Source organism: Condylura cristata, unplaced genomic scaffold (assembly GCF_000260355.1).
Source record: "Condylura cristata isolate star-nosed mole 26May11 unplaced genomic scaffold, ConCri1.0 scaffold00018, whole genome shotgun sequence".
NCBI classification, from domain to species: domain Eukaryota; kingdom Metazoa; phylum Chordata; class Mammalia; order Eulipotyphla; family Talpidae; genus Condylura; species Condylura cristata.
In genome coordinates, this window is record NW_004567119.1 from 37,249,571 (window position 1) to 37,275,562 (window position 25,992).

At 32.1% G+C, this 25,992-nt stretch overlaps 1 protein-coding gene across 1 annotated transcript in view; it reads left to right on the top strand.

Annotated features, from left to right (window-relative positions):
* KCNT2 (potassium channel, sodium activated subfamily T, member 2) overlaps positions 1–25,992 on the top strand; it is a 264,093-nt gene that overhangs the window by 71,445 nt on the left and 166,656 nt on the right. The window contains exons 2-5 of the mRNA XM_012726778.1: positions 8,712–8,791; positions 10,812–10,911; positions 19,284–19,332; positions 21,720–21,779. Coding sequence (XP_012582232.1) covers positions 8,712–8,791; positions 10,812–10,911; positions 19,284–19,332; positions 21,720–21,779 — 289 coding nt within the window. The remainder of the gene's footprint in view (positions 1–8,711; positions 8,792–10,811; positions 10,912–19,283; positions 19,333–21,719; positions 21,780–25,992) is intronic.

The window sequence follows — 25,992 nt, forward strand, 5'->3', positions numbered from 1 at the left end:
GCATTTTGGAGAGTGAACAAGTTTAGTAATCTTCTACATATAGATGATTACACAATTGAGTATAGCTATAAGAGGACTGATTTTGAAAACAGAAGATGAAAAACCTTTCAAGGATAGTGAGAAAGTAACCTGTAGTTAGGATGAAACAATTGAATGGGATGTCCTGGAAGTCAAGTCAAGGGTAGGATGCTTGACATTGGGAAGTTGACTAATATGAGAGTGATACTTGATTTCTGTATCGTGTCATATACAGGCCACTGGTGACTGTGGTAATTGCAGGTTTGGTGGAGAAGTTAACTATGCTTTTAAAAGAACAAAAGGTGTAAAGAGTTGGATTCTGATTTCTGGTATATTATTAGTCCATGTGATAAAACTGTGTCCTGAAAAATTCTTAATGTTGAAACCCTAACGTCAGTACTTAAGAATATGATTGCATTTGGAGATTGGGCCACTTAAGAGGTAATCAAGCTAAAATGAAGTCATTAGAGTGGGCCTTATTCCAATCGGGTGTTCTAGCAAGAAGAGTAAACTTGAATACAAAGATGCAAGGGATGCTTGAATATAGAGAAAGACCCTGTGGAAATGCCATCTACCAGTGAAAGAGAAAAGCATGAGGAAAAACTTGCCCCATTGACCCCTTGGTCTTAGATTTTTGGTTCCTGAAACTACAAGAAATAAAGTTATAATGTTTAAGCTACCTAGCCTGTGATATTTTGTTATGGCAGTCTAAGGACTAACCCAGCATGTCTCAGTATTCATTTCTTCCTTGCAATGTCAATGATAACAATGACCAAGTTGGCTGAGTACGTTCGACATCTTTGGTGGTAAGGGATTTAGTATATGCACCTGTGAGATTGCTTTCAGGACCCCTGCATCTCTTTGTGGAGCTCCTTGTGTTGGATTTCTTTGACAGACTTCCTGTCTATCAAAATACAAACTCTGTACTCCCAGAAATTGGCTGATAATACCAGTGTGGACAGTCATTCCATCCTGTGGCAAGGGTTGGGCATCAAAGGATATGTTGCTATTTTGCTTCTCTGACTTTTGATTTTCTTGTCTTTCTTTAGTTTCTTGAGTTTTCAGGATTTCCTTACTTCCCTACTATTTAAGTCATATAAAATTTGTGTATGTCTGCATGTGTGCATTTAATGACCGTCATTTACCTTTTTAGTTACTATTTTTGGGGTCGTGTTTATAGGACATCAGTTTTACCAGGTTATCAAAAGCAAAATCCTGTATTATTTCAAATATTTTTCTTTGGAGAAGCAATTTACTGTTATCGTTATATTTTAGTAACAGTTGCTTACGTTTTGATAGCGTTTATAGACATACTGTATAAACTAATTGCTGTGTCTCTGTTTGGATGCTCTAGAAATAGGAATTTGATTTGTTTGCCCTGAGAAAGTCAAGATCTCATAGAAGGTGCTAGTTGCTGAAAGTCAAGATCTCATAGAAGGTGCTAGTTGCTGAGTTAGATCCTGAAGCAGCTGATAGCTGGAGTTATTATTGAAGGAGGAATGTGGATGTCACATTTCTGTGTCTACCATTACCAGTTATGCTGTACTGCAGTCATACATTTGATTCATTTAATGAAGTAGTTGAAACTGAATTGATACTTTCTTATGCAAATAAATTTTATCCGAATGCTTGGGTTTTTCATTAAGTAGTTTCTCTTTTTCTTGATCGTTTATTCTCATTGTTTATTAAGAAATTCCTTTGTTTCCATTCAGGTTCTTTTAATTCTCTGTCTTCTTTCTACTTTTCTGTTTATGTACATTACCTGATGTATATCTGTGCACTTGTCCTTTTAAGTCATTTTTAATACTTCTCACACATTTCCCCCTACTATTTCTTATATCAGAAATGCCTTTCCTTTTGTCTCTCCCCTTTCAGAATTGCCAGTCTTACTATGCCTCCCTGCCAAAGTCCTTATTGGGCTAAAGTTTTAATTTACATACTTATTTGGTAAAGCATGAACATTTCTTCTGTGTAGCATGTTGAGTCCCTCTTATCCATTTCTTCATAAATAAATTTAGGATTTCCCCCCAGATGTTCAATATTTCTTTAGTTGTTATTCTTAATTTGTGGCACACTTTATCATTATTTTTTATGGAGAGACTCATTCATTAATTCATTGTTCTATACATAGAGTCCAATTTTATTAATTCACTCCTTTATTAATTGTTCATTAGTACTATAGAACCATGTGTGAGCACTGAAAGAACTATTAATTTAAAACTAATTCTGAATTCTTCCATTTTCTTCCCTGCCTTCCTCTTCAAGGTTATCACCATCCTTATTTTAGCATTTTCTTTTCTTTTTTAAAAAATATACTTTTACCAATATATATAAGCTATTGTTTGATTTTAGATCCTTTTCAAATGGTTAGAGTGGATATGATATTATTTGTAGTTTTCAAAATTCTATGATGAAGATCCACTCATACTGTTGCATTTTGCCATAGCTCATTAATGTGTACTGCAGTATCCATTTAATAAATATAATTTACCCATTACCCTGTCAATTGCATATTTGATTTACTTTTGGTTATACTCTGTGCTCTCATGAACAGACATTTTTGAAATCTATACATGTGAGTAAGCTTCTGTACAACATTCATCTGGGAGTATGACTGGTGAGTTGTACATATGAATACATTTTATTAGATATTGTTTACTAAAGTGATCACATCGGCATCTGAGAAATTATTGGGTTCACATTCTAACATTTGGCTTCATTATGTTTTTTGAATGTCTAATCAAATGGATATGAAATATTACTTCACTGTAGTCTAATTTACATTTCCTTGGGTACTGATAAGGTTGAAAATATGTGGATTTTATGTAAAATAAGTGTTAGCAAATCTGATAATAAATGCCTATCATCTCATCCATGTCCTTGCGCTTATCTCTCTTACCCTTTATGTTACACTACAAAATAAACAAATTAATACATTTGTTCCCCAGAAATCTTACTTCCCTAGTAAGCTTCCCTTACTAAGTGAAATTCTGTTTCTTTCTGTTTTTCTATCTTCCTCCAAATTTTGTGACCCTGTTTTTTAATGTATTCAGCCTAGTATGAATTGCCTATTAAAAGTTACATGTTACATGGAGCTTCCCTACGACCCAGCAATCCCACTCCTAGGTATCTTCCCAAAAGACACAAAAACACTGATTGAAAAAGATACCTGCACCCCCATGTTTATTGCTGCTTTTTTTACAATTGGAAAAACATGGAAGCAGCCCAAATACCCAAAAGTAGATGACTGGATTAAAAAGATGTGGTACATATATACAAAGGAATATTACTCAGCAACCAAAAAAGAGAAACACATGTCTTTTGCAGCAACTTGGATGGGGCTGGAAAAGATCATGCTTAGTGAGATAAGCCAGAAAGAGAAAGAAAAATACCAGATGGTTTCATTCATAGCAGGAGTATAATGGACCAGGCGAGAAAATAAGAATAATGAACAACCATATACCAGAAGACATTTTGCGGGGGTGGAGTGGGGAATGGGATCAAAAACGGGGGGGTGGGGAGGGAAGTGCATGGGATTATGGTGGTGGCACACGGGTGACATGGTGATGGGAAACCCATGGGGATTAAAATTGAGATGGAAAAAATGTACAAAATGATGTAAAAATAAACTTTTATAAAATAATAAAAAAAATGTTACATGTTACTTTTATTTAAGTAAGTATGCTAATTACAAAGAGAAATTCTATGCAAACAGCTATGTCTCAGTGACCTGAGTCATTACTGAAATATGGCCTCTCACTGTGTGGTGCTAATTGGAATAGACTCCTTGGAGAATTGATTTTAAAATCCTATGTCATCCCTGGGAAATAATAAATAAATATGCAAAGTGCTTCTTTCACTATGTGAGTGTCTTGATATAATTTCCAGTTTCATACGCAGTTTCCAGTTTCAAGTGCATAATAACAAGTAGTAACTGTTGATTATGATCTGATTATTTGAAACCCAGTGGTCCCCCACTTTAAAACACACATATTTCCTAAATTGGATTTGCTGCTTAACCATGCCATTCCTCCCAGGCCTGGACTATAGAAATATAACATTTCCTTTTAAGGTTTTGTCAATTTCTGCAATATTCAAAGAGCTTAAGAGTAAGTATGGGGGCTTTTCCATAGTTTCATTGGTTTGTATATAGATAGAAAAAGAAAAGAGGATTTGCATATATTTGTTAGGAGTTTTGACTAGGAAGGCATTACATTTGTGATGGGCTTGTACTGCCTATAATTGTATTACATAAGTGTATAAACTTTTCTGGGGCTAACAACTTTTATATTTTCAGAATGTTTGTATACAGGATTGTCTGTATATATGTACATTTAGGCAAGTATATGTCATGTACTGAATGTATTTTATCTTCGCAGCTGTGTGTGTGTGTGCATGTGTGTATAGTCAATGAGAATAGTAGACATGGGGTAAGAGGAAAAAGTAGTAATGATCTTAAAGCTTCTGACAATTTTTTTTTTGAGGTGGTTGAAGTAAGGATATGTAATCCTTACCAGAAACAATTTATTCAAACCTAAATGCTGTGTATTTTTGCTACTTTTTTATATAGTTACCAGGATAAAGGAAAATATATGTTCTGTTATTTCCAGTTTTTCTTTTTTCCTTTCTAAACATTTGAGTCAGACAGGCCCTCCTTCACGCAGATAAGGGGTTGAAGAGCAAAATTTCTTTGGAACCTAAAGATGAAAAAAATATACCCTTATTTTGCTTCTCATGTTTAGTTTTAAGTTGTATCTGGGTTACTTAAAAATCAATATTTTATATGAAGTGAGTAAGCACAGAGAATGGAACCTGCAAATGACCATTGCACAAGAAGGACTTGAGATTTATAACTGAAGAATGACTTGAATACAAAAGTGTTTTTGGGTTCACTTGTAATGTGTTTTACCATGGAAACCTCAAGATTATGTATTTACAGCTACCTACAAGCCGTGATTACCAAAGAGTGCCAGGTGCATAAATACAATTATTAAGTGACTATCAGCATTATCCATAATGAAAGAAAATTGGTAATGATTAGTGCCCAGATTCTTTCCTCATTACCATTATGTTAGTAAACAAACTTGTTATGTATTTAACTGTGTATATTAAGGCACATCTATATGTGTGTGTATTATGTCCATGAGGATGTGTTGTGTGCATTTTAATAGTTTACAATAAAAAGCATGTAAAATTTTATTTAAAAATTCAGATGATGTAGTTGAAGTCCATCAGAGTTCATCTTTACCTTGTTATAAAAAGATTTAGAAAATGAAATTAAGAAATATCGCAAGAGGGACTTCAAAATATATAAAGTTGTATTTGTGCATATAGGAAAAATTGGACATAAGATAGTAAATCTTGGAAACTCTTAAGCATGAATTGATGTGACCCATTTTATAAGATGAAAACTCAATAGTAGGCTTCTTTAAATAATTTGTTTTATAAGACTAAGTGAATGGTTTTTTTTTTAATTTAATTATCAGAGTTTAGGAGTTTATTTTATTTTACTAATCCAATGCAGTTTTAAAGATTTATTTGTTTATGCATACCAGAAGTGGAGTAGAGTCCAGAAGTGTGGGGGGCAAGAGGATTCATGAGAGACAAAGGGGGGAGCAGAACAGGTGAACTGACTGAAATACACTACTGAGGGGAGCAGATGGAAAGACAGGAGAGGTCTGCTGCTCCATGTGGCCCAGCTCCCTGGCTTGCTGGTGTGTGAACTCCTGCTGCAGTCGCTGGCTGTCAAAAACCTGATAGCTCTCTCTTTAACCCCTGTGCTATCACAGAGCCTCCCAGAAGTGAGTATTTTTAAAAAGATAGGAACTTGGTATACATTAGTAAGCATAAACACTTCTCTGTATGGACCTGGTGTTTGAAATGCTTTTGTAATATTTTAACAAATGACCTAGCACTCTCTTAATAATGGAGAGCCAATTTGAAGAGAAGAGGTGCATGGCAGGAAGGAATGGACAGACGAATGAAACAATTCTGTCCTATTACGCTGTTTGAACTTTGGTAGGGCACTAAGATTATTTGAACCTAAGGTTTTTTGTTGTTGTTGAAGTTTCTTGTTCTATAAAATAAATCTAGGGCTACCTTACCCTTCATAGCAATATTGTAAAAAATAACAGAATAATTTTTTTCCTAAATAGTTATTAAATCATGGTATAGTAGCACAAATAAATCTAAATTGATAAAAATGAGGGGGAAAGTCAAAAATGTGTAGGGAATTGTCATCATTTACAAGGTAGAACAAATTGGAATAAAAGAAAACTTTCAAGCATTAATTTTTGCATTCTGAATAGTTACAACTTAAGGAAGAAAAAGTATATCCTTTTATCTTTTACTATACTGTGAAATCAGAGTCCTTAAGTTTCATACTAGAGAAAAAACATATATTTCATTCAGACATTTAGTCAGTAGTAGTTAGTGTCTAATATGTCTTACATAACATGTGAAATCTCATTTCACTTAAGAAATACATCTCTGTTATATATCCAATACTAACTTACTGAACTCCAAATATTATCTGAAGAATATAGTCAGTCTTCTAAATTTGATAATTTGAGGAAACAAATGTAAATGGCTTTTGCTGAGTTACTTTTGTAATAGATGTGTCCTCTCAAATTTACATTTGTATCCGTAGCAAATTTGAACTAATTTAGCTTGATATCTGCATTGCAGTTACTTTATTTAAAATGAATTGCCTTTTCATTTGATAAACAAGGACACAGACCCAGTGGTAAATTCTAAGATACTAGTGAAGTTTTGTGTCTGCCTATGTGGACCTGCGCTTTTGTAGCTTATGTGCGTGAACATTGGCCTGTAAGTTGAAGTGTTCGGATAAAAGGTAGCATTGCAGTTACTGTGACTTCTTTCTGGAGAAATAAGAGAATCTGACTTTCTGTCTTTTTGTGGTTTATATATAAGGTGATTAAAGATAAGCTAGAGTGCATTCAATTCTTTTAGAAGGCGTAGCAGAGAAAACGATTTGTGACGCCAAAACCCTTTTGCTTTTATGGCACAAGAAACTGCTTTTTAAATGTTCACAGAATTTCTTGAAAATACAACATATAGTAGTAAAAAACCTTCTCTAACACATTAGTATCATCATATGATAATTTTTTTCTCCAGTTTTAACTTCCATGAGTACTCCTGCAAAAATGTTCTTATTTCTAATTTGACTATCAAATAGTAGGTGTGCTCTGAACACAATTTTTCATTTCACTTAATAGTTTGAAAATACTAATTAGGCCCATCACTTGAGAGCTTTTCCTAGTGTCTAGAGGAGCAAACAAATGTATTTTTTTTAAATGTTGCTGTTTTATAGGCCTGATGTAATTTGTGGTGGATTAAATATCTAACATTCAATTTCTTAATGGATCTTTCTGATTTATAACATACCTGGTGATTTTAATATTCTGTCATTAGTACTACTTTTCTGCCCATGTATATTTTAATATGGCCATAATAAGCTGAAAAAGTGTCTCAAGTGGTGACCCAAATAATCTCAAGGTGAAGTGAAACACCTTGTTAAAAATAAGTTTTCAGACCCACCCCATAATATTCAGGTCCTTTTTGGGTAACATTGGTTTACAACACAGTATTTGACGTAGAGGTCTAGGCTCACACATCTTCAGGTACATGTTACCGTACCATACCTACCACCATAGTCCTCCCCGATATTCCACTGGGCACTGTCACCCCTGTGCTCTCCACGCCATTCCAACCCGTCCTCTGGTAGCCTCAAATCTGCAGTCTGATTTCTAGGGTTTGTTTTGGTTAAATTTTGTCTTTATTTATGTATACTCCATATTTGAGTGAAATCATCTAGCTACTGTCTTTCTTTTTTTGATTTATTTCACTTAGTGTATTCTCCAGTTCCACCCATGTTATCACAAATGACCACATTTCATCTTTTTCATTACATCTGAGTCGTATTCCTTTGTGTATACACACACACACAAACACACACACACATATCATGTCTTTGTTATCTACTCATCCATTTTTGAGCACATCAGTTATTTTCATAACTTGAGTTTTGTAAATAATAGTGCAATTAACAAAGGAATTTGTAGATCCCTTCAAATTAGTGTTTGTCCATTTTAGAGGTGGATACCTATGTGTGGGATTACTGGGCCATATGTTAGATCTATTTTAGTGTTTTGAGAAAACTCCATAATGTCTTTCTTAGGACTACTACTCTCTAGTCCCACCAACAGTGAACGAGATCTTCTTTTTCTCTACAGTCTAGCTGTCACTTGTTGTTTCCAGTCTTTTTGATATAAGCCATTTCACATGGTTAAAATGATAATTCATTCTGGTTTGGATTGACATTTCTCTTATATGTGATTCATACTGATTTTTAAAAATACATATGTATTCTTATAAGAGGAAAAATTGGTAAAATACACATTCAAGATTATCTCAAAGATACATATTAAAGACTTTGCATTATTGCTATTTTGAATCATCCATACCATTCTTCGTATTCACTAATACAGATAATGTAATTAACAGTATATGATTTTAATGGATTATATTTTAAAAAATAGAAAGTCACTTTTTCTGAAAATTCAGTACTCAGTTTTCTGTATTCAAGTTAAAAGTACATAGTATATTAAATAGCTAATTCTTTTCTAACTACTGGTCTTTAGTTATATTTTTATTCTGTTTTATTTCTGCAGGGTACAAGTTGAGTTCTATATGAATGAAAATACATTTAAAGAGAGACTGAAGTTATTTTTCATTAAAAATCAGAGGTCAAGTAAGTCATTCACTTTATTCCACTGTCTACATGTTTGTGTATATATTTCCTGAAAAAATTCTAACTATGCAAGCTTTTTGTAAAATATTTATATGAAATTTATATACTTGGACACCAGGAAATAAAAATTAGAACACTGTCACATCTGGTACAGTTAAGATTTCTTACATAGCTTAAATTCTATAAATTCTGCATTGATTAATAGACTTTAATTAGACAATCTGCATTAATATCTAAATGAGTGATGTAAGACAAATTTGGGAAGCATTCCAACTTGAAGAAAATATGAAATCAGCCTAACCACTGAATTTGTAAGTTTTTTTCAATATTAAAGAGTTAATGATATTTCTTACATATAATGAAACTATATATGTGCACACACACACAATATCATTGTTTAAAATCTCAGCAAACAAAGCAGAATTTGATTATTAGTTTGAGTTAGACTTTGCTCTCTTTGGATTTTGACTCCTTAATTCTCTTGGGGGTGGTCTAAGTTAAACTGTGCATACGCAAGTATCCAGAGAAAAGCCTGAATTGTGAGAAGTTACTTCAAATGCTGACATTTGGAAGTATTTTAATATTTAAGGCACACTGGATAGCTGCTTATGGTGTCAAGTTTAAGGCTGATAATAGTTAATGCCTCTCCATCCCGTGTATTTAGAATTTCTACAGAAGATGTTACTGAAGCGGTCACATCATATTAATAGGTTTCCTTGATTTTAGTACTAACTATGCTATCTTTCTTCAAACCAGAAAAGTTAGGTTCATTACTTGAATATTTGCCAGTAACCAGCTTTAACCAAGCAGTCATTTGAAGAGACCAATTCTGTAAAATCAGTGTAGTACATTTATTAGCTTAAAAGATTTTATAAAGAAGCTAACACCAATACCAATGTAATTGGTATTTCAAAAGGAAATCCTAGGAAAATGACACAATTATAAACATTAACATTTTGCTTTTAAGAAATGTTACCTAAAGTATATTTACATATAGCAGATTTGTTTTTAAAAAAAGGCATTTTATTCCCAGATCTTATTAATAATTTTTGGAAAACCTTTCTCAAAATTTTAATCATAATGTATAAATCACATATACCACTAATAGTTACAGAAAAAGTAATGCTTCTATTAATCAGATTTTAAGTATCTTATTTAACCTTAATTGCTCTTCTTCATCGTAATTAGACAGATTGTATAACTGTGATCTACACAGATTCAAAGATATCTTCAAATAGGATCAAAACAAGGGTGGAAGAGCACACAGGACCGTGCTGATAGCACCCGGGTGAATTTAACTCCCTGGGAGTTAAAACCAAGATGAAAAAGCATGCATTGTACAAACATGAAGAATGATGTAAACATATATATTAAAAAAAAGATATTCATTCATGACAGTATAATTTCACACAGATTATTAATATTTCATTGGAATTTTACATAAAGCGAAAAGTATGACTTAACTTATCAAATAGTAAAATGTGAATGTGTGTGTCAGTATTCCTAGCATGCTGTTGCATAATTATGTACATTGAGTTACATTTAAATGTGTAATATATAATTATACATATGATTTTAATTTCTGTATAATCAAATATGCAAGGCATTCTGAAAATACAATATTTACAACTTCATGTGTCAATTTGCAGGCAGCTAGATTTTCCTGCTAGCTAAAACTGATCACAAAATTCATTGATATATGAAATACTTAAACATCTATGCATATTTGAACCAGTCTTGGCTGAATATGATTTTAGTGACTTCTGAATGCTCAAACCTAGATTTACTTTCATGTATCATGTTCATTGTCATTTAGAGTTCATGCAATTTGTCTGTATCACTTTTTGTTTCAATATTCACCTAATTAAAATTCAGCTACCTAGAATTTCAGAGTTTAGACAATGAAGACCTATTGTAATAGCTCATTTAAGTGCTGTATTGAAAGTTGATTTTTTAAAAATTCTTTTAAATCTTTGTGAACTAAGTTCAAATGAACATCAATTTTGTTGTTTGTTTAAAGGCCTAAGAATACGACTGTTCAATTTTTCACTCAAATTATTAAGCTGCTTGTTATACATAATCAGAGTGCTGCTAGAAAACCCTTCACAAGGAAATGACTGGTAAGGTATCTTTGACCTTCACAAATATTCTTTTGTTTTCTTTACATGTAATTTTAGAGTGTGTCATGTAGAATTTGTTTTCTTGAAGGATGTTTTTGGCAGTTGTCACTGTAATTTGATTCAGTTTTCAGATAATGCATGAATAAGATCCTAGTTTCTTTTCAAGCATTTCTTCTTTTATTTGTTCTCTAATGCCAAATACTAGCACTCACCAATAATCCATAACATTTTTGTAATTAGTACCCAAAGTACTGCTAGTAATTGTATATGTTAGTTTCTTTAGGAACTCAAAGACTTTCTGCTTTACATATTCTGATTGACCTATATTCCAAATGGTTTACTCTGTTGTATACTAGCTTTGTAAAAATTTTCAGTTATACTCTAGTTTTTACTCTTGACTAGAGATACGCAGGCATTTTTTGGGATCAGTGGCTATATTAAATCATAACTAGCTTGTGTAGTTCTTTATCTTATTTAATTTAAATGACTTACCGATTTAATATACTTACTCATTATTGTGTTGCCATTATAAAATAGCATTTGTATTTATTTATGGGTGTTCCTTTTTGGACTCTATCCTAGAGAAATTTAATGAGCATGTAATGGCTTTAATAATTCTTACATCATCTCTTGGTCTCCTGTCCACTCTACTCATTTAAAAATAATTTTCAATGGAGAAAACTTAAGTATGAGGGCTAATTTTTGTACAGTTATTTTCATGTGGAGGCTCACCCTATGAAAGTTAAATAAAAAATAGTAAGGAAAATGGAAAGTAAGTCAGAACATAATATAAATGTAAATGAATTGGTTGCCCTTCATGTTTAGATTGTGAAAATAAATGTACTTAATAAAGAGTTTGGAGAGAAGATAAAGATTGCCAAATGAAATTTTATTATTAATATATTTTTAGGATACCTTAAAATTAATTTATTCAAAGAAAGAGAATAGACTCTGTCATCAGTTTGACTAGCTTACATGTACAAGTCGTATTGCTGAAATTGAAGATATAGTCATGAAAAGCAAAATTCAGCAACTTTCAGGAATTTTCAACTTGTAAAACTTTGTATATTTTGGAGTTCTTACTGTTTTCTGGCATTAAAGAAGTTGTTTTCAGTATGAAAACCTTCCAGTATACATTTAATTCTTTTATTCCCACTTTACCATTAAAGCAGAAGTTTGCTCATATTTGCCTTTGCTTTGAGATCCTCAAGAATAATTCTTTCATGCTTTTCCCCATTTAACTCACCTTCCCATTCTTTCAAATTCTTCTGGCATATTTAGTTTCTCCTCTTGTGTATTTAATAGACATTTCAAACTTGCCATGTTTCATTCATCTTCTGTCTTCTTACATATCACTAAGAAGGGATGTTGAGTTCCCCAAACCCTGCTCCCCTTACAGCCTTCCATGTTTCAGCTGATAACAACTGATCTACAGTTCTGCCCTAACAGTTTCTTAGCTAAATGCTGTGGAGTCATTTTGTCTCAGACTCTGCAGCATGTGCAGCTCCTTTGGAAAATTCTGTTACTTCCTTTCAAGATACAGTCATCGTATAGTCACTTCTCAGTGCCACTGCTGTGGTGGAAGCTACCTTTTCTCACCTGAATCTCTGCAGTAGTCCTCCTAATTAGCCTGCAAGATTTATTTATTTGTACATACAGAACTGGGGTAGAGGCCAGAGGTGCAGGGGTGGTGAGAGGATTCACCAGAGACAGAGTGGGGAACAGAACAGGCCGACTGATGAAATGCACTGCTAGGGGAGCAGCGGGCATGTCAGGAGAGGTCTACCAAGCCATGTGGGTCACCTCCAGGGCAGGCGGGAATCGAACTCATGCGGAAGCGGCTTTAGCTTCTTAGTGCTGTGCTTTAACCCGCTGTGCCACCAGGAGGGCTCTCATTAGTATATTTTTAATGTAGCAGCCAGGAGTTCTCTAAAACATGAATCTGAATGCCAGAGTGCTCCTGGGGCCTGAAGACCCCTCTGTGGCCTAAAGATCCCTTTATCCACTGTGATAACTCCTCATCCTACACCCATTTTGCTCTACCCTCATCAGCCTCTTTTCTGTCTCTTTGTTTGATATTTGTCTTCCACCAAGTAACATAAGGCACACTTCCATAGGTCTTTACTCAAAATCCTATTTTTAGTGACACCTTATCTAAACATTCTGTTAGAAGTTGTCATCTCCTCATAAGACTCTCTTGGATACTTAAAAAAAAGTGTTTTAGTTTTTCTGCACTACCATTATCTCTGTTATATATTGTACATTTTCCTTGCTATTTTCTTTTCTGTATATTATGTGTATATTGCAGTACCCCAAGATGACATAGATTGTCTGAATTCTCAAAGTCTGGCACAAGTAAGGCATATGTCATCATTTATTGAATGAACAAGTGACTAAAGGAGTGACTGAAGATTCCTTTTGTTTTGACTTGTACATACCTCCCCTCACCAACCTCCTATTTCAGACATGCCAAACTACATGAAGCAAATTATACATGTTCTGCTTTCCTTGTGTCCACGCCTTTGAAATTCTGCCTCCTCTTCTTAGAGGAGTTTTCCACACCTGCCTTAAGCCCTATTTTTTAAACCCACTTCTAGACACCTGTACTTTCCAAGTAAAATTAGATTGGTTAGCACTTAACTGAAATTCTTATTTGACAGTGTGATCTCAAATACAGTTCTACTTGTGGTTAAGCATGGCTTCTGAAGATTCTTCAGACATTCTGCTCAAACTTCTGTTGCAACATTTAATACATTGCTTTTGATATTACAGTTCACGTCTCTGAGTCCTCCATATTCTTACTCTTTTGTATTTGCTTTCTGCAACTCCCATACTTAGCCTGGGACTTGGAGGGTCATGAATGTTGCTGAATTATTAGGTTGTGCTCATCAGTTTCAGTAATAGTGTGGTACTGTTAAGATGATTGAAGACCTCTACATAGAGATGTCAGTGCATATTACATCTATTACATTTTTTGTCAGTGTGGTAATAAAAATGGTTCATATTAAAATTTTAAGACCATACCAAGATGTTTTTAAACTTTGGTGATTTATTAATAAAATGTACAATGGGAAGACCTGAAAATCATAAAATGAGGCATGACGGCATCTTTCTACTGGCTAAAGGGCATTGGTGGGTGATTGCAGAATAAAATTGTATTATTTGAAAACATTAGGAGAAACAAAATTTCCTATAATTAATTTTTATGGCATGTTACTAAGAATATTCAACCATAATTATAGAGGATATACATTTGAAAAATCATATTACTGCCATTAAAAAACATAATAAAATAACTCATGGCTCCATTTTGAATACAATGTTCTGTTTAGTTCCCATTTTCTATGGAGTATTGGTTAATGAAAAACAGAAGTGGCCTTTATGGGCACAGGCTCTATTTTAAAAATAATGAGGCTAATTCAACATAGAGATTTATTTAATTAGAGCTTCTGACATAATAAAGCTGCAGATACTTTGTACTGTTTCACTTTAGTTTTAAGTTCCTCCAGGAGTCAACACTGATACAAAAATGTTGCAAATCATGGACACATAGAAGGCTATGAAAAAAGTTCACTGTCAGTGTATGAAATTATGCAAATGAGAAACTCTGTTGTTTACAACATCTTTAGTATGACTTAAAGGTGTCAGACAGGAAGTACACCTCCAGTGTGTAGTTATGAATTTCATTGGGAGATGGACCATCAGCATTGAGTCACTGCCTGCTGGTGCTTACAGTTCTACACCATGAGTCAAAATTTACTCATTCCTTACCACTTGAAAATTTGTCAAAATGATTATTAATTTATAAGATCAAGTGATATAGACAAAAATAAGAAGCACATGAATATATTTATGTTTCATGACACTTGGATTTGCATTTAAAATCATACCTGATTATAAAGAATGAAAGTAGAAATTCCCTAAGGTTGAGAGTTCGGGGGGAAATGGAGTGATTTTTAATATGTACAAAATTTCTTTATGAGGTGATAAAAAATTCTCAGATGAAATGTGATGATTGAACAAACTTGTAAATATATTAAAAACATTTATCACATAATTTAAATTAGTAAACTGTATACATGATACATGAATTATATTCCAGTAAATCTGCTAAAGTGAAGCTAAGGATGTAAGCCATTTGGATAAAATATGTGTTGCAAATAACCTTTTTCCATTTTTCTATGCCTTGATTTTGTTAACAGTAGTTTTTGCTGAAAATAGATAAATTAAGTATTCATGTAGTTAAAATTAAATAATATAAAAATTTCCTCGGGTCTGTGTTTTAAAAAGTAAAAAGAATTGTAAAATAAACCTTAACATTATATTTTATGTAACCTCAATATATCAACATATTGTCATTTCAACATGTGATTGGTAATGAAATTACTAACTAGGGTTTCTTTTTAAACACTAAAATAAATAAAATTATGTCTGATGCAGCAGTAGGTGTATTCAAATAACATTCAGTTTTAAAGATTATTTCTTCTTTAGAATAACAACTATTGAAAGAAGATATTAAACTAAACCATCAAATGTTTGGTGCTTAATAGGACTAAATATAGGATGGTGCATAATAGGAGTGAATGTCATAATACGAGATTATTTTTCCTGTTATTTATATTGGTTATGGTATAAAGTGATACTAATATTCTAACATATAATCTGAAAAATAACAACAAAAAAAGGTTTATGAGAGTCTAGAGCTGCTATTCCTAGTCATTGTGACCTTTTCTTCATATGTGCTCTCTCTCTCTCTCTCTTTCTCTCTCTCTCTCACACACACACACACACACAGTAACATAGTATAGTGTATGTTACCCACTTCCTTTTTATTGCTATATGCTGTCTGTGCTAATATTTCTGAGTTCTTTGATGTCTGCTTTCAGTTAGATAGAGAGCATGGCAAAGGCACATAACACTTCCTAAAATTCTTGGCTAACAAATAGCAAGCATCACTTTTACTTGTGTTTCATACTCGGCTCATGTGAGAATGTCACATTATCATACTTTGACACAGACTGAGAAATGTAGCCTTTGGCTGACAAATGACTTTTTGCACTCAACTCTTTACTGTGGAAGGAGAGAATGAAAGTTGGTGCAAAGCCATTGCTGCCTCATCCAACACTTGTGTGATAGAGACGTTCTAAAAACCCATCCTCCCAAAGATAGGCATTCTGTCCTCTCTACAGTATCACTGATGGTTGGATCTTAAATCTTGTATCAAGTATTTTGAAAGGATTTATTGAAAAATATACCTAATACGTTGTTCAAAACTACCAAGCTTTAGTATCCTAGTCACCTTGATCTTAAACACAAATATTTTACGTCTTTGAAATGTGGATCTACTGCCATGCCTTCTAGTCATTTCTCACCATTTGTTCTGGCAAGGAGATTTTTATAGTTTGCTTCTCTGGTTTAGGATAGTATGATTTGTTATTACAATACAAGATTGCAATTTTGGGGGAGTATATTAGTCATTGAGTTCCAACTGCATTTGTGACCAACAGATTCTTTCATATCAGTTCTATCCTCAGATATTTCTATTCCTTTATTCACCTGTTAATGTACTCACTGAATAACTGAAATGATACATTTGATATTTTATTAGATTTTTGTTGGTTTAACTTTTTTCTTTTCTAAAAAATATGAAAATTATTCTTATTTTTGTAATTTTATTAATGAATCATGATTATTACAATATGATTACATTTGGCAAGGTAAAGGGAATAGAAATTTCCTAAAATTGCAACAACTAGAAGTAAGTATTTTTAGTAATTTAGATGACCAATCTTGTAAATTCTCCCTCTGTAAATATATATATAAATATAAAATACTACTGGTATAGTTTGGTAAAGTAATATACATATTGTTATCAGTGCCTTTTATCTTGTTATGTCACATTGGTTGTTGTTGATGAGGCTACTTTAATTCTTTTATTGTTGGATATTGAGATAGATTCCACTTTCTGGCTACCAATAATACAGCAGTAAATCTTCCCATCCTGATTTTCTTTCTTCCTAGTCCTTTTTGTCAGTGGAATTGAAGCTTCAATAGGTATTATGGATTAGTTTTCAGTGGTCATTTGTTCTGGACATTATCTTGGAATATACAGATATTCATTCTTTTTTCTTGATCAGTCTATTTCATGATAGTTTGTGCACTAGTTTTTTGCTAGAATTAATTTTTTTTCTATGTATCCAAATTAGTATTTAGTATATAGGAAAAGGACATATTCTATTGGAGTGCTCACTTTACACTGAACTTTATATATTAAAGAATTGTAGAAAATGCTTTAGTATAGTATTTGGGGTATAGTATTATGCCTCAAAATCTTTTCTTTAAATCTTACTGAAGTTTAAAATCTGGGATATTTCAAGACCTAACAAAGCAACATCCTAGATCAAAGGATATGCAGTTTAATATAGTTTTAGTAAGCCCATGTTAATTACCAATTTCCCTTGGCAATACTCAAACAGCAGAGTCACATTTTATTTTGTATTTTTCCTTAACTTGAGATCTTCTGAACTACTAGTTTTGTAACGTGTCATTTTTCTATCTGTGAAAACTATACAGAGACTATATCATAGTGTCTATAGAGCAGAGCACACATCACTCTACACTCCTACATAGCTTGTTGTCAGATTTCCCAGTGTCACTGAGATATATTTTGGAAAGGACAGTGTTGCAGAGCTTATCAACCACTTCTGCATTTACTCAGTGCTGGACAGAGTAGATACTGTTGCATCTTACAGAAATTTTAGTTTAGTAAGGAGAATTATTTGGTGTAAGAAACACACATGCAAATAAATGTAAAATTACAATTGAGATGAGTGGTAGGAGACTATGGCAAAGTGACATGGCCCAAAAGATTTGATGACTGTAGTGATCAAGTGGAAGCCCCAGAGAAGTTTCCCTAGAGAAAGAATTAAAATGAAAATAATGCAGAAAAACATGTAAAGTGGCCTGTAAAAGGAAAAAGCAAAAAGTTGCATGAAGAGTTTGTTGTTCTTTATCTTGACAAAAGTGCAAAATCAATACACAGTGGGGACTGTGATATACCTTGCATTTAAGATAACCAGTTTAAGAATAACTTGGAGAAAGGTGTATAAGGCAAAGAGAGGTGTGTGATCGTAGTTGGTCAACTTTTGCAAGAGTCCAGTATGAAAAAAAAAAGTAGTTGCGATTAAAGTGGTTGTAGTAGAGATAATGGTAGGTAGATAAATTCTACAGACTTTTGTTGGGAATAATTGAAGGGGCTTATTGAATAATGGATTGAGTATTTGCAGATGCAGGAAAGTATTGAAAATGATGCACAAGCTTTTGGGTAACCTAACATAAGAGATTTGGTGCCATTGATTGAGCTGTGAAAAAATGAGAAGGCCAGAAGTGTCACAGGTTTAGTTTGAAACCATCGAAGATGTTTATCACTTCATATACATGTATCATTTCAGGAATTATGGAGTAGTCTAATATGGTAACTGATTTATTTTTCTTTAAAGTTTACAGATTTTTAAACAAAATTTTGAAGAGTTTATTATTCTTTTGTTATTGATGTTACCCCAAATGACTTAAGGATTTAAAAATGCACACTAATTTATGAGGTGCCTTAAATATTTCATCACTCTAACCGGAGAGTAGGTTTTTTCTATCCTGTTTGCTATTATGGTGTCTTTATTTTCACTTTGTGACCCTTAGTGTAATTTTTTTGTCAAATAAAATGCTGAGAATAACTCCCGTTTGATTCAGATGTACACAAATGTAGGTAAGGATAGTTTATGAAGAGTGGAAAACTACAAGTGTGACATGAGGAATGTTCTGATGTTCTTTGCAGATGATAAGCACGTTTTAACATCAGAGATAATAAGATTTTTAAAGATATTAAGGGCTGTTACTCCTTGTTAAGCACAGTATTTGGTCACTTAGTCATGAGTATTTTTAATGGTATAAAATATTTTACAAAAATCCAAGTCTAAAATTTTAATGTACTCTAATCTAAAGCTATTTATCCAGGTTATGTACACAGTTAGAATTGCATTGTCATAATTTTAACAGCTTTAAATATAACAATTGTTAGAAGTTACTTAAGACTGAAAATTGATTTTTCAATGATGAATTTATGGGATATGAGGCTTTTCTCCCATTATTACTGCTTAAATAAGACCCCATTCACTTTTCACTCATTACTAACATGATAACTGAAAAAAACATATTACCAGAGAAGAAATTAAGTAATATAGATATTTTTCTAAATTTAATTTTGGTATTTTGTCTTCTTTTTATGTTAGCATTATTTAAATAACTTAAGCTCTGGATGAAATGCAAAATGAATGCATTTTCCACAATTTTAAACTAACATCTTATTCTTTTCACAGGTCTCATATCTTTTGGGTGAACAGAAGTCTTCCTTTATGGGGCTTACAGGTTATATAAATTTTACTTTATTTGAATACTTTTGGATTGGCTTATTTATAGAGAAATGCTATTGGAGAGAACACTGTTGATGTTAAAACTGAGTTTGTTTTGTTATGTAAATAATGTTGTTGCACATCTTAGATTAACATTTTCATTCCTTTCTTTATATTTGTGAGTTTTACATTCTACCTTTGGAGAATTTTCTCAAACATTCTCTCTCAAAAGACTTCAGAAATCTTTAGAGAGTAGGTAGGAAACTGAAGTAAATCAGTGGCTAAGGTACAGCATGTTCCTTACTCTACTTTAGAAATAATCTTTAGATAGATTTAGCTATAATCACCAGTCAAAAGGCCATAACAGTATTTGCATTTTTCACTGCATATTCTCAATTGAAAGGTGGTAGGATCTCAGTTAATGAATGTCAAATGAAACTAATGAACAGCTCATATTACCAATAGTAAAAGCTCAGACTCTTAAGCAGATAATATTGCCATTAAAATGAAAAGTATCCCTTGGCCAAAAAAAAAAAAATCTGATAGAAATACAAAATATAAGAGAGAACCCCATATTTGAATTATATGACTGAGTTTTTCCCCAAAGTTGGCTTCTGTTCTTTTTTCTATTGAATTTCATACCTAACAAACATTTTACAACTTTCCATTGCTCTTGTCTTCCTCCTTTACTCTTAGTTTTCATTATCAAAAGTGAAAATTATTTAAAGGATGGAGTCACTAACATGAAAATTTTAATTGCTTAGAAGAGTGTTGAATCTGGAAGAAATAGACTATAAGACACTTGTTTATAAGTAACTAAAATAAAATGTTTTGTCTTTTAAAGTTATAATGATTGAGGAATCTATACTTTTTATTAGTGATAATAAGTTGTTTTAATTATGTAAGTTTTGTAACTGTAATATGTAAAGCCAAATTTTTGTATGTCTGAATCTTTCATAGCCTATTTTCTATTAAATTTCTTTTGTATTCATTACACTGACTTTCATTGCAATGTCATTAACTTACATTTATCCTTTCAAATAGTTATATGTTTATTAAAATGAGGTTTTTTAGTCTCTGAGCTAGATTCCTATATTATCCTTCAGTGGGGTACATATATAAAATAGCATAATGTTTTTATAAACACACAACCTAAAGGCATATTTCAATCTATTCAAATTGCTTTTGTTTAATAGTAGCATTTTAAATAATGGTAATAATACTTATTTCCAAAGAGGATTTTGAGTAATCCAGTGAAAAAGGTTTTAAAGGTCATCTAACACTTTGCACCTATAGAAAAGACACGGGTGATACGATTTAGAGGTCTGTGGAGAAAAACATGAGGTGTGAGTTTTCTATCATCAAGATGCCTGCTCCTTCTGAACAGATTTTACTTATAGTATCACTGTGCATTCATGTTTTCTGTTGTCCTGATGCTTTAATATTCACTTAAATCCAATTTATCAATCCAGTAGCAGCAAAGCTGAAAACCTCAGGGTATCTGACTTTCTTATGCAGATTGTCAAAATCTATAATCAGATATATTAATTATCTGAGTCAAGTCTAGTTTATTCTTGCTTATTTTGATTATACTCATTTATTCCAAGGTGTTTTGAGTGTTTAGCACATAATAATTTGGATATTTTTCTAGTTAACTTTTTCTGTTGTAGTCATAACTCAAGTAGTTTATCAGTGATGATTATATATATATATAATATATGTATATATATTATATATATATATATAGAAAGAGAGAGAGAGAGAGCACGCATGCAGAGAGTAGATGGAAGGATGGAATTTCATGTGAGAGGATGGAAAATAGCACTTCCAGATGCAAAAAGTTAATTGGTGATGAAACTCATTTAAATGTTATTTGAAAGTGTCAAGAAATATTGTCATAGCTCTTTTATTTCATATTCAGCAGTGTTACTGTCTCATTTTGTTTAAGGTTTATATTCTTTTATTTTATGAAGGGAAGTGCTATCTTTGCCATGTTGTAGAGATAGTGGTGGTGTTGGTAAAGGGCAATTATTTGATATATGTGGCTGTGTGTGTGGTTGTGTGTATTAGTAACACACTTAGACACACATAGGACCTATAAAGCAAACTCCAGTGTGTATTACTATTCTTATTCCACACTTACATTTGAAATAATAAATACAAACTATTAAGGAAATTAGAAATTACAAAAGCTAAATTTTAGTCCTGGGACAGCTTGCTGCCTGTCATCTATCTATAGTGAGTCAAGCACAGCATAATGCCTCCTATCTCTCAATATGTATGTATCATGCAACTACATGTAGCTATAGATGCATGTATAATCCTAGGCACATCTGTAAAGTCAATAATATATGTTTTAAATTTATTGAATTTTTCTCATTAAGATACACTTTTATATTTTAGGTTTCAGTGGCATTGATAAGTCTTCTTGAAACAATACTACTTGGTTATCTCAGTTATAAGGTAAGTTATTTTAATTAGAAATTTTCTGCTGGTAGAGCATACTACTAGCTTTTACACAGTATTCTATTTATAATTCATATCCTAGGGATAAAAGCAAGATCTTCTAAAATCCTTTAATTATTTTGGATTCAAAAAACTTTAGTAACATAGTAATGTTCTCCTTGGTGGCTTAAAATGCTTTACTTATTCCTGTAGGTTTATTTACCCATTATATGTAAGCTCATATGAGGCAAGCAAATGGAATGGTCTGGCTTTTTTGTGTTTTCAATTTCTTTTCCTAATCTATACAAAAACATTGCAGGAACAAAGATGTGTCTGTTAGGGATTGTTTTAAAAAGTCTTTTGTTTTTTTAGTGAAGCTTTGCTTGGCTAATAGAATTTAACAATTAAGCTATTTGATGGCAAGTTCCACCAGGTGCATTGTTCTTTTCTCAAAAATTTTAGAATCTAGAAAAGCAGGTAGGTAGAACAATATTATATTACTAATAAAAACATAAAGTGTAATAATACATGCTTCCAGTAAGGTACAAGTGAAGACTTACGGGGGTTATGGCAAGAGGTCATATCATGAGATGAAAAAATTTTCTACTGATAGTGAGGAAAATTACTTAATTAGTGATTTCTATTATAAAACATGGAAAGATGGGACAAAAGAATTGATAGAACTGGCAATGTCTTAAAAGAATGTGCATGTAAGATTGGGATAGTAATAATTATTTAAATTTTGAGTGAAAATGTGACATTTTGAAAAATTGTTGGAAAACCTTTTATAGTATAGTGAGGGAATTGTATAGCAACATATGAAAGGAAATTGCTGGAGGATGTCGACTGTAAATTCTGTAATTGTTAACATGTTTTATAAGTATTGAATAAGAATGTTTGTGTACCATGAGCCAAAGAAATCCACTTACTCAGTTAAGACATGAATGAAATACAAAAGGAAAACTGAGAGTGAGGTTTTCTCTGGATAAAAGACATAGATAGGCTTGATACCAGATAAACTATGAAAGTAGAAATCATCCACTATTAGGCTGAAACAAGTAGGATAAAATCAAGGATCATTTTAAAATTTTCCTAAATATGAGTGACTGAACTATAACCATAAAACTATGAATACATATTGAAGAGAAAAATCAGATTGGGCTTAAGATAGAAGGAACAATAGAAGTTATATTAGAAATGATGAATTTGAGCTATTTGTAGCAAACAGAATGGCATGCAGACCATTAAAAAATGAGTATCTGGAAATTGCAGAAGACAAGATTTATTAAATTGGGCAGTCATATTCCTAGAAGTAGTGAAGGAAGCATGTGAGTTCAATTAAGTTTAAGATAACCACCAAGGGAGAAACTGAGGCATATGCAGATGGAGAGATGCTTATAATATTGTGGTTGTTGGAAAGAGAGTAAAGCAAGTAGTGAAGACAGAAATAGAGAAATAAATTAGAAAGTTATCAAAATGGTGATGATACTCATCACTAATTTTTAGTGCAGTTTCTGTATGTGCTATGTCAAGTGTATTCATGCTTATACTTTGGGGGAATTGCTTACATACCGAACAAATTCCTTTTTTAATGTATCAAACATAGGGTTTTGAAGGTAACATTCCTTAGACTAATTTTTAATACTAAATTTAGAGCAAGAAGCCTTTACAAACTCATATTTTTCTCTGACTTAATTTAAAAAATTATCATTATGTCATTGAAAGGGGATAATACCAGTATCTACTAAGGTGATGCATTTGAAAATAAAGAATAGGGTTTTCAAAAAAAAAAATAAAAACGGTTGATTTAATATTCATGAAAAAAATTGGATGTTAAAAATATTTAAGAAAGTGTGTTGTATGAAAGCTTGTGATCTTCTTAGGTTTAGTAAGAAACTTCAGAAAAACTATTGAGTTTACAATGTTGGAGTTTGCTAGTTACGTATGGGAGCCTAATTTCAGTGGTATACAGCTGAGGGTAAAATGTATTAACTAACAAAGTTGATTTTGGGGGGCAGGAGTTTATTAGATTAATAGAATGAGACAGTGAACATTTTGTGGTGATGGAAAAATCAGCAACATTCAAATGTAGGTAGAGGGGATAAAGAATGATGGATGAAGCAAGGTTTATAAAAGGTAAGAAGATAAAATAGGAGTCTGATTAGCTTTGGAAAAAGTCTGTTCTTGTCTAAGAACACAGAAGATGGAAAATGGCGCCTGCAAGAATATTTTGAAGCTAGAAAAGAAATGAAAGAGCTTAATAGCTCAGTGATGAGCAGTATAGACTAAGATGTTCAGGATCTTTTAATTGTTAGTATACCTTCTTGTTAAAATAGGTATTCTATAAATATAAAGTTGGATTTCTGGATACCTAGGTATACAATTTGAAAGTTAATTGGTATCCTAGATTATATCTTCTGTGTTCCTCAGCATTCAGTATATGATGAATTACTGACTTTGCTATACAAAAAGTGACATACTGAAAAATTAGCTTGGTGTTTTTGGTAAATTGATTAAACTTAGTGGTATGAGTGTATAGAGATATATAAAGCAGCAAAAATGTGGACCTGCATCTGTGATTGTAATTGTTTCACATTCTAGCTAAAAAGTGTCATGAAATTAGCCTTGGTACTTCACTAATAGAACTCAGTCCTATAATTTAAGTCACTGAAAAACTAGACTCAATTTTCCACTGCAGTCATTTGATGCAGACTTTTGAAATTAATTACTTCCTACTATTTATAAAACAAAAGCAAAATATTATAAGACTTAGCAGGAAGAGTTAGATGATATATGATATTACATTTTGACCTTCATAAACATTAATGACTTAGGAGAAGGGTAGATGGATGGTAGTTAAATTCTCTGTGCTATAAAGAAAGCAAAAAATAAAAAAGAGTTTTATGACAATGGAAGAATATTCCTGTTAATTATCTTCTTTTTCCTTCACGAATTCAAGCTATTAAATTCCTCTAACTTCTACAATAAACTGTTGGGTAAAATTTCTGGAAAAATATATTAAGTAATTGATAACTAGACTGAAAGACAAATTTGGGTACCATAACCTTTAAATGAGTCTTCCCTACAATTTGATTTTTTTTTTAATTATAGGCAGATATGCAGAAATTGATATTTCACTGACAACTATATCCATTCAGAATAACGTTTTATGATAACTACTAGTTCTCAATTAATAAAACTAATAGCGAACCAACATTTATTTTTCTTATATGTTTATATATGGCTATCTACAATCATGTATACACTATAAATGTATATAGGGAATCTTTAAAAATTCTGAGTACTTTGTATTTTTGAAATTAGGGATACTAAAATAAACATGACTTAATCCTTAACTACTAAAATAGTCTACCATGGAGATAAGTTTTTGAAAAATAAAAATGAGCAAAAACTTTTAAACCTCAACTCTTAACAGATAATTATTTAAAAATCACTGAAATCAACTTATTTTCCCAGACAGAAGTACAGGTTTGTACTTAACTCATCTTTCCATTCATGTTCATTGCTGCTTGGCAAAACCACCATGCTAATTGCCTGACACTGAAGTTCTTTTTCTTCTGTCACCACAAATTCCACCACAAAGTCTTTTTCAACTGCTTTCAAAATAGAACTCTATTTATAAACACATATTCATTAAATCAAACAAAGCAAATGCCAGCATAATTTTCCAAACCTCTGCAAACAAACATTTACCTCAGAGGCTTTTTCAATCTAAAATTCTTTCAATTCTTTCATCTATAACCACAATACAAAGCAACAATTTTGAAATTTTAAAACCACAAGGGATTATTACTGGAAATAAACAGAATTTGAACTAAGACTCCTTAATACTTCTGGAAAATAGTGATTCTCCTTACCCTACCTTGGAAATAGTTAATTTGAATATTCCTGACTAACATTTAGAAATACAAAGTCAGACTGCCATAGGGTCATAAACTATTTTATTTTTATTAATGTATTACTTAATTGCGGTAACACTGGTTGACCATCATACTATTTTAGTTTCACTGAAAGAAGAGAAGTTATTGGTCTTTTTCATTAGATATTTTAAATATAGGCATTTTTGAGAAGAAAGTATCCTAATAAGTCCTTTTGTCTACACTGGGCTAACAACATCTAAATTACCCTAAGTCTTATACATTTATAAGTCTTTTTCCTTTATTATAAAAAGAAAAAGCAGACACATCTTAGACCATCATATACTTTTATA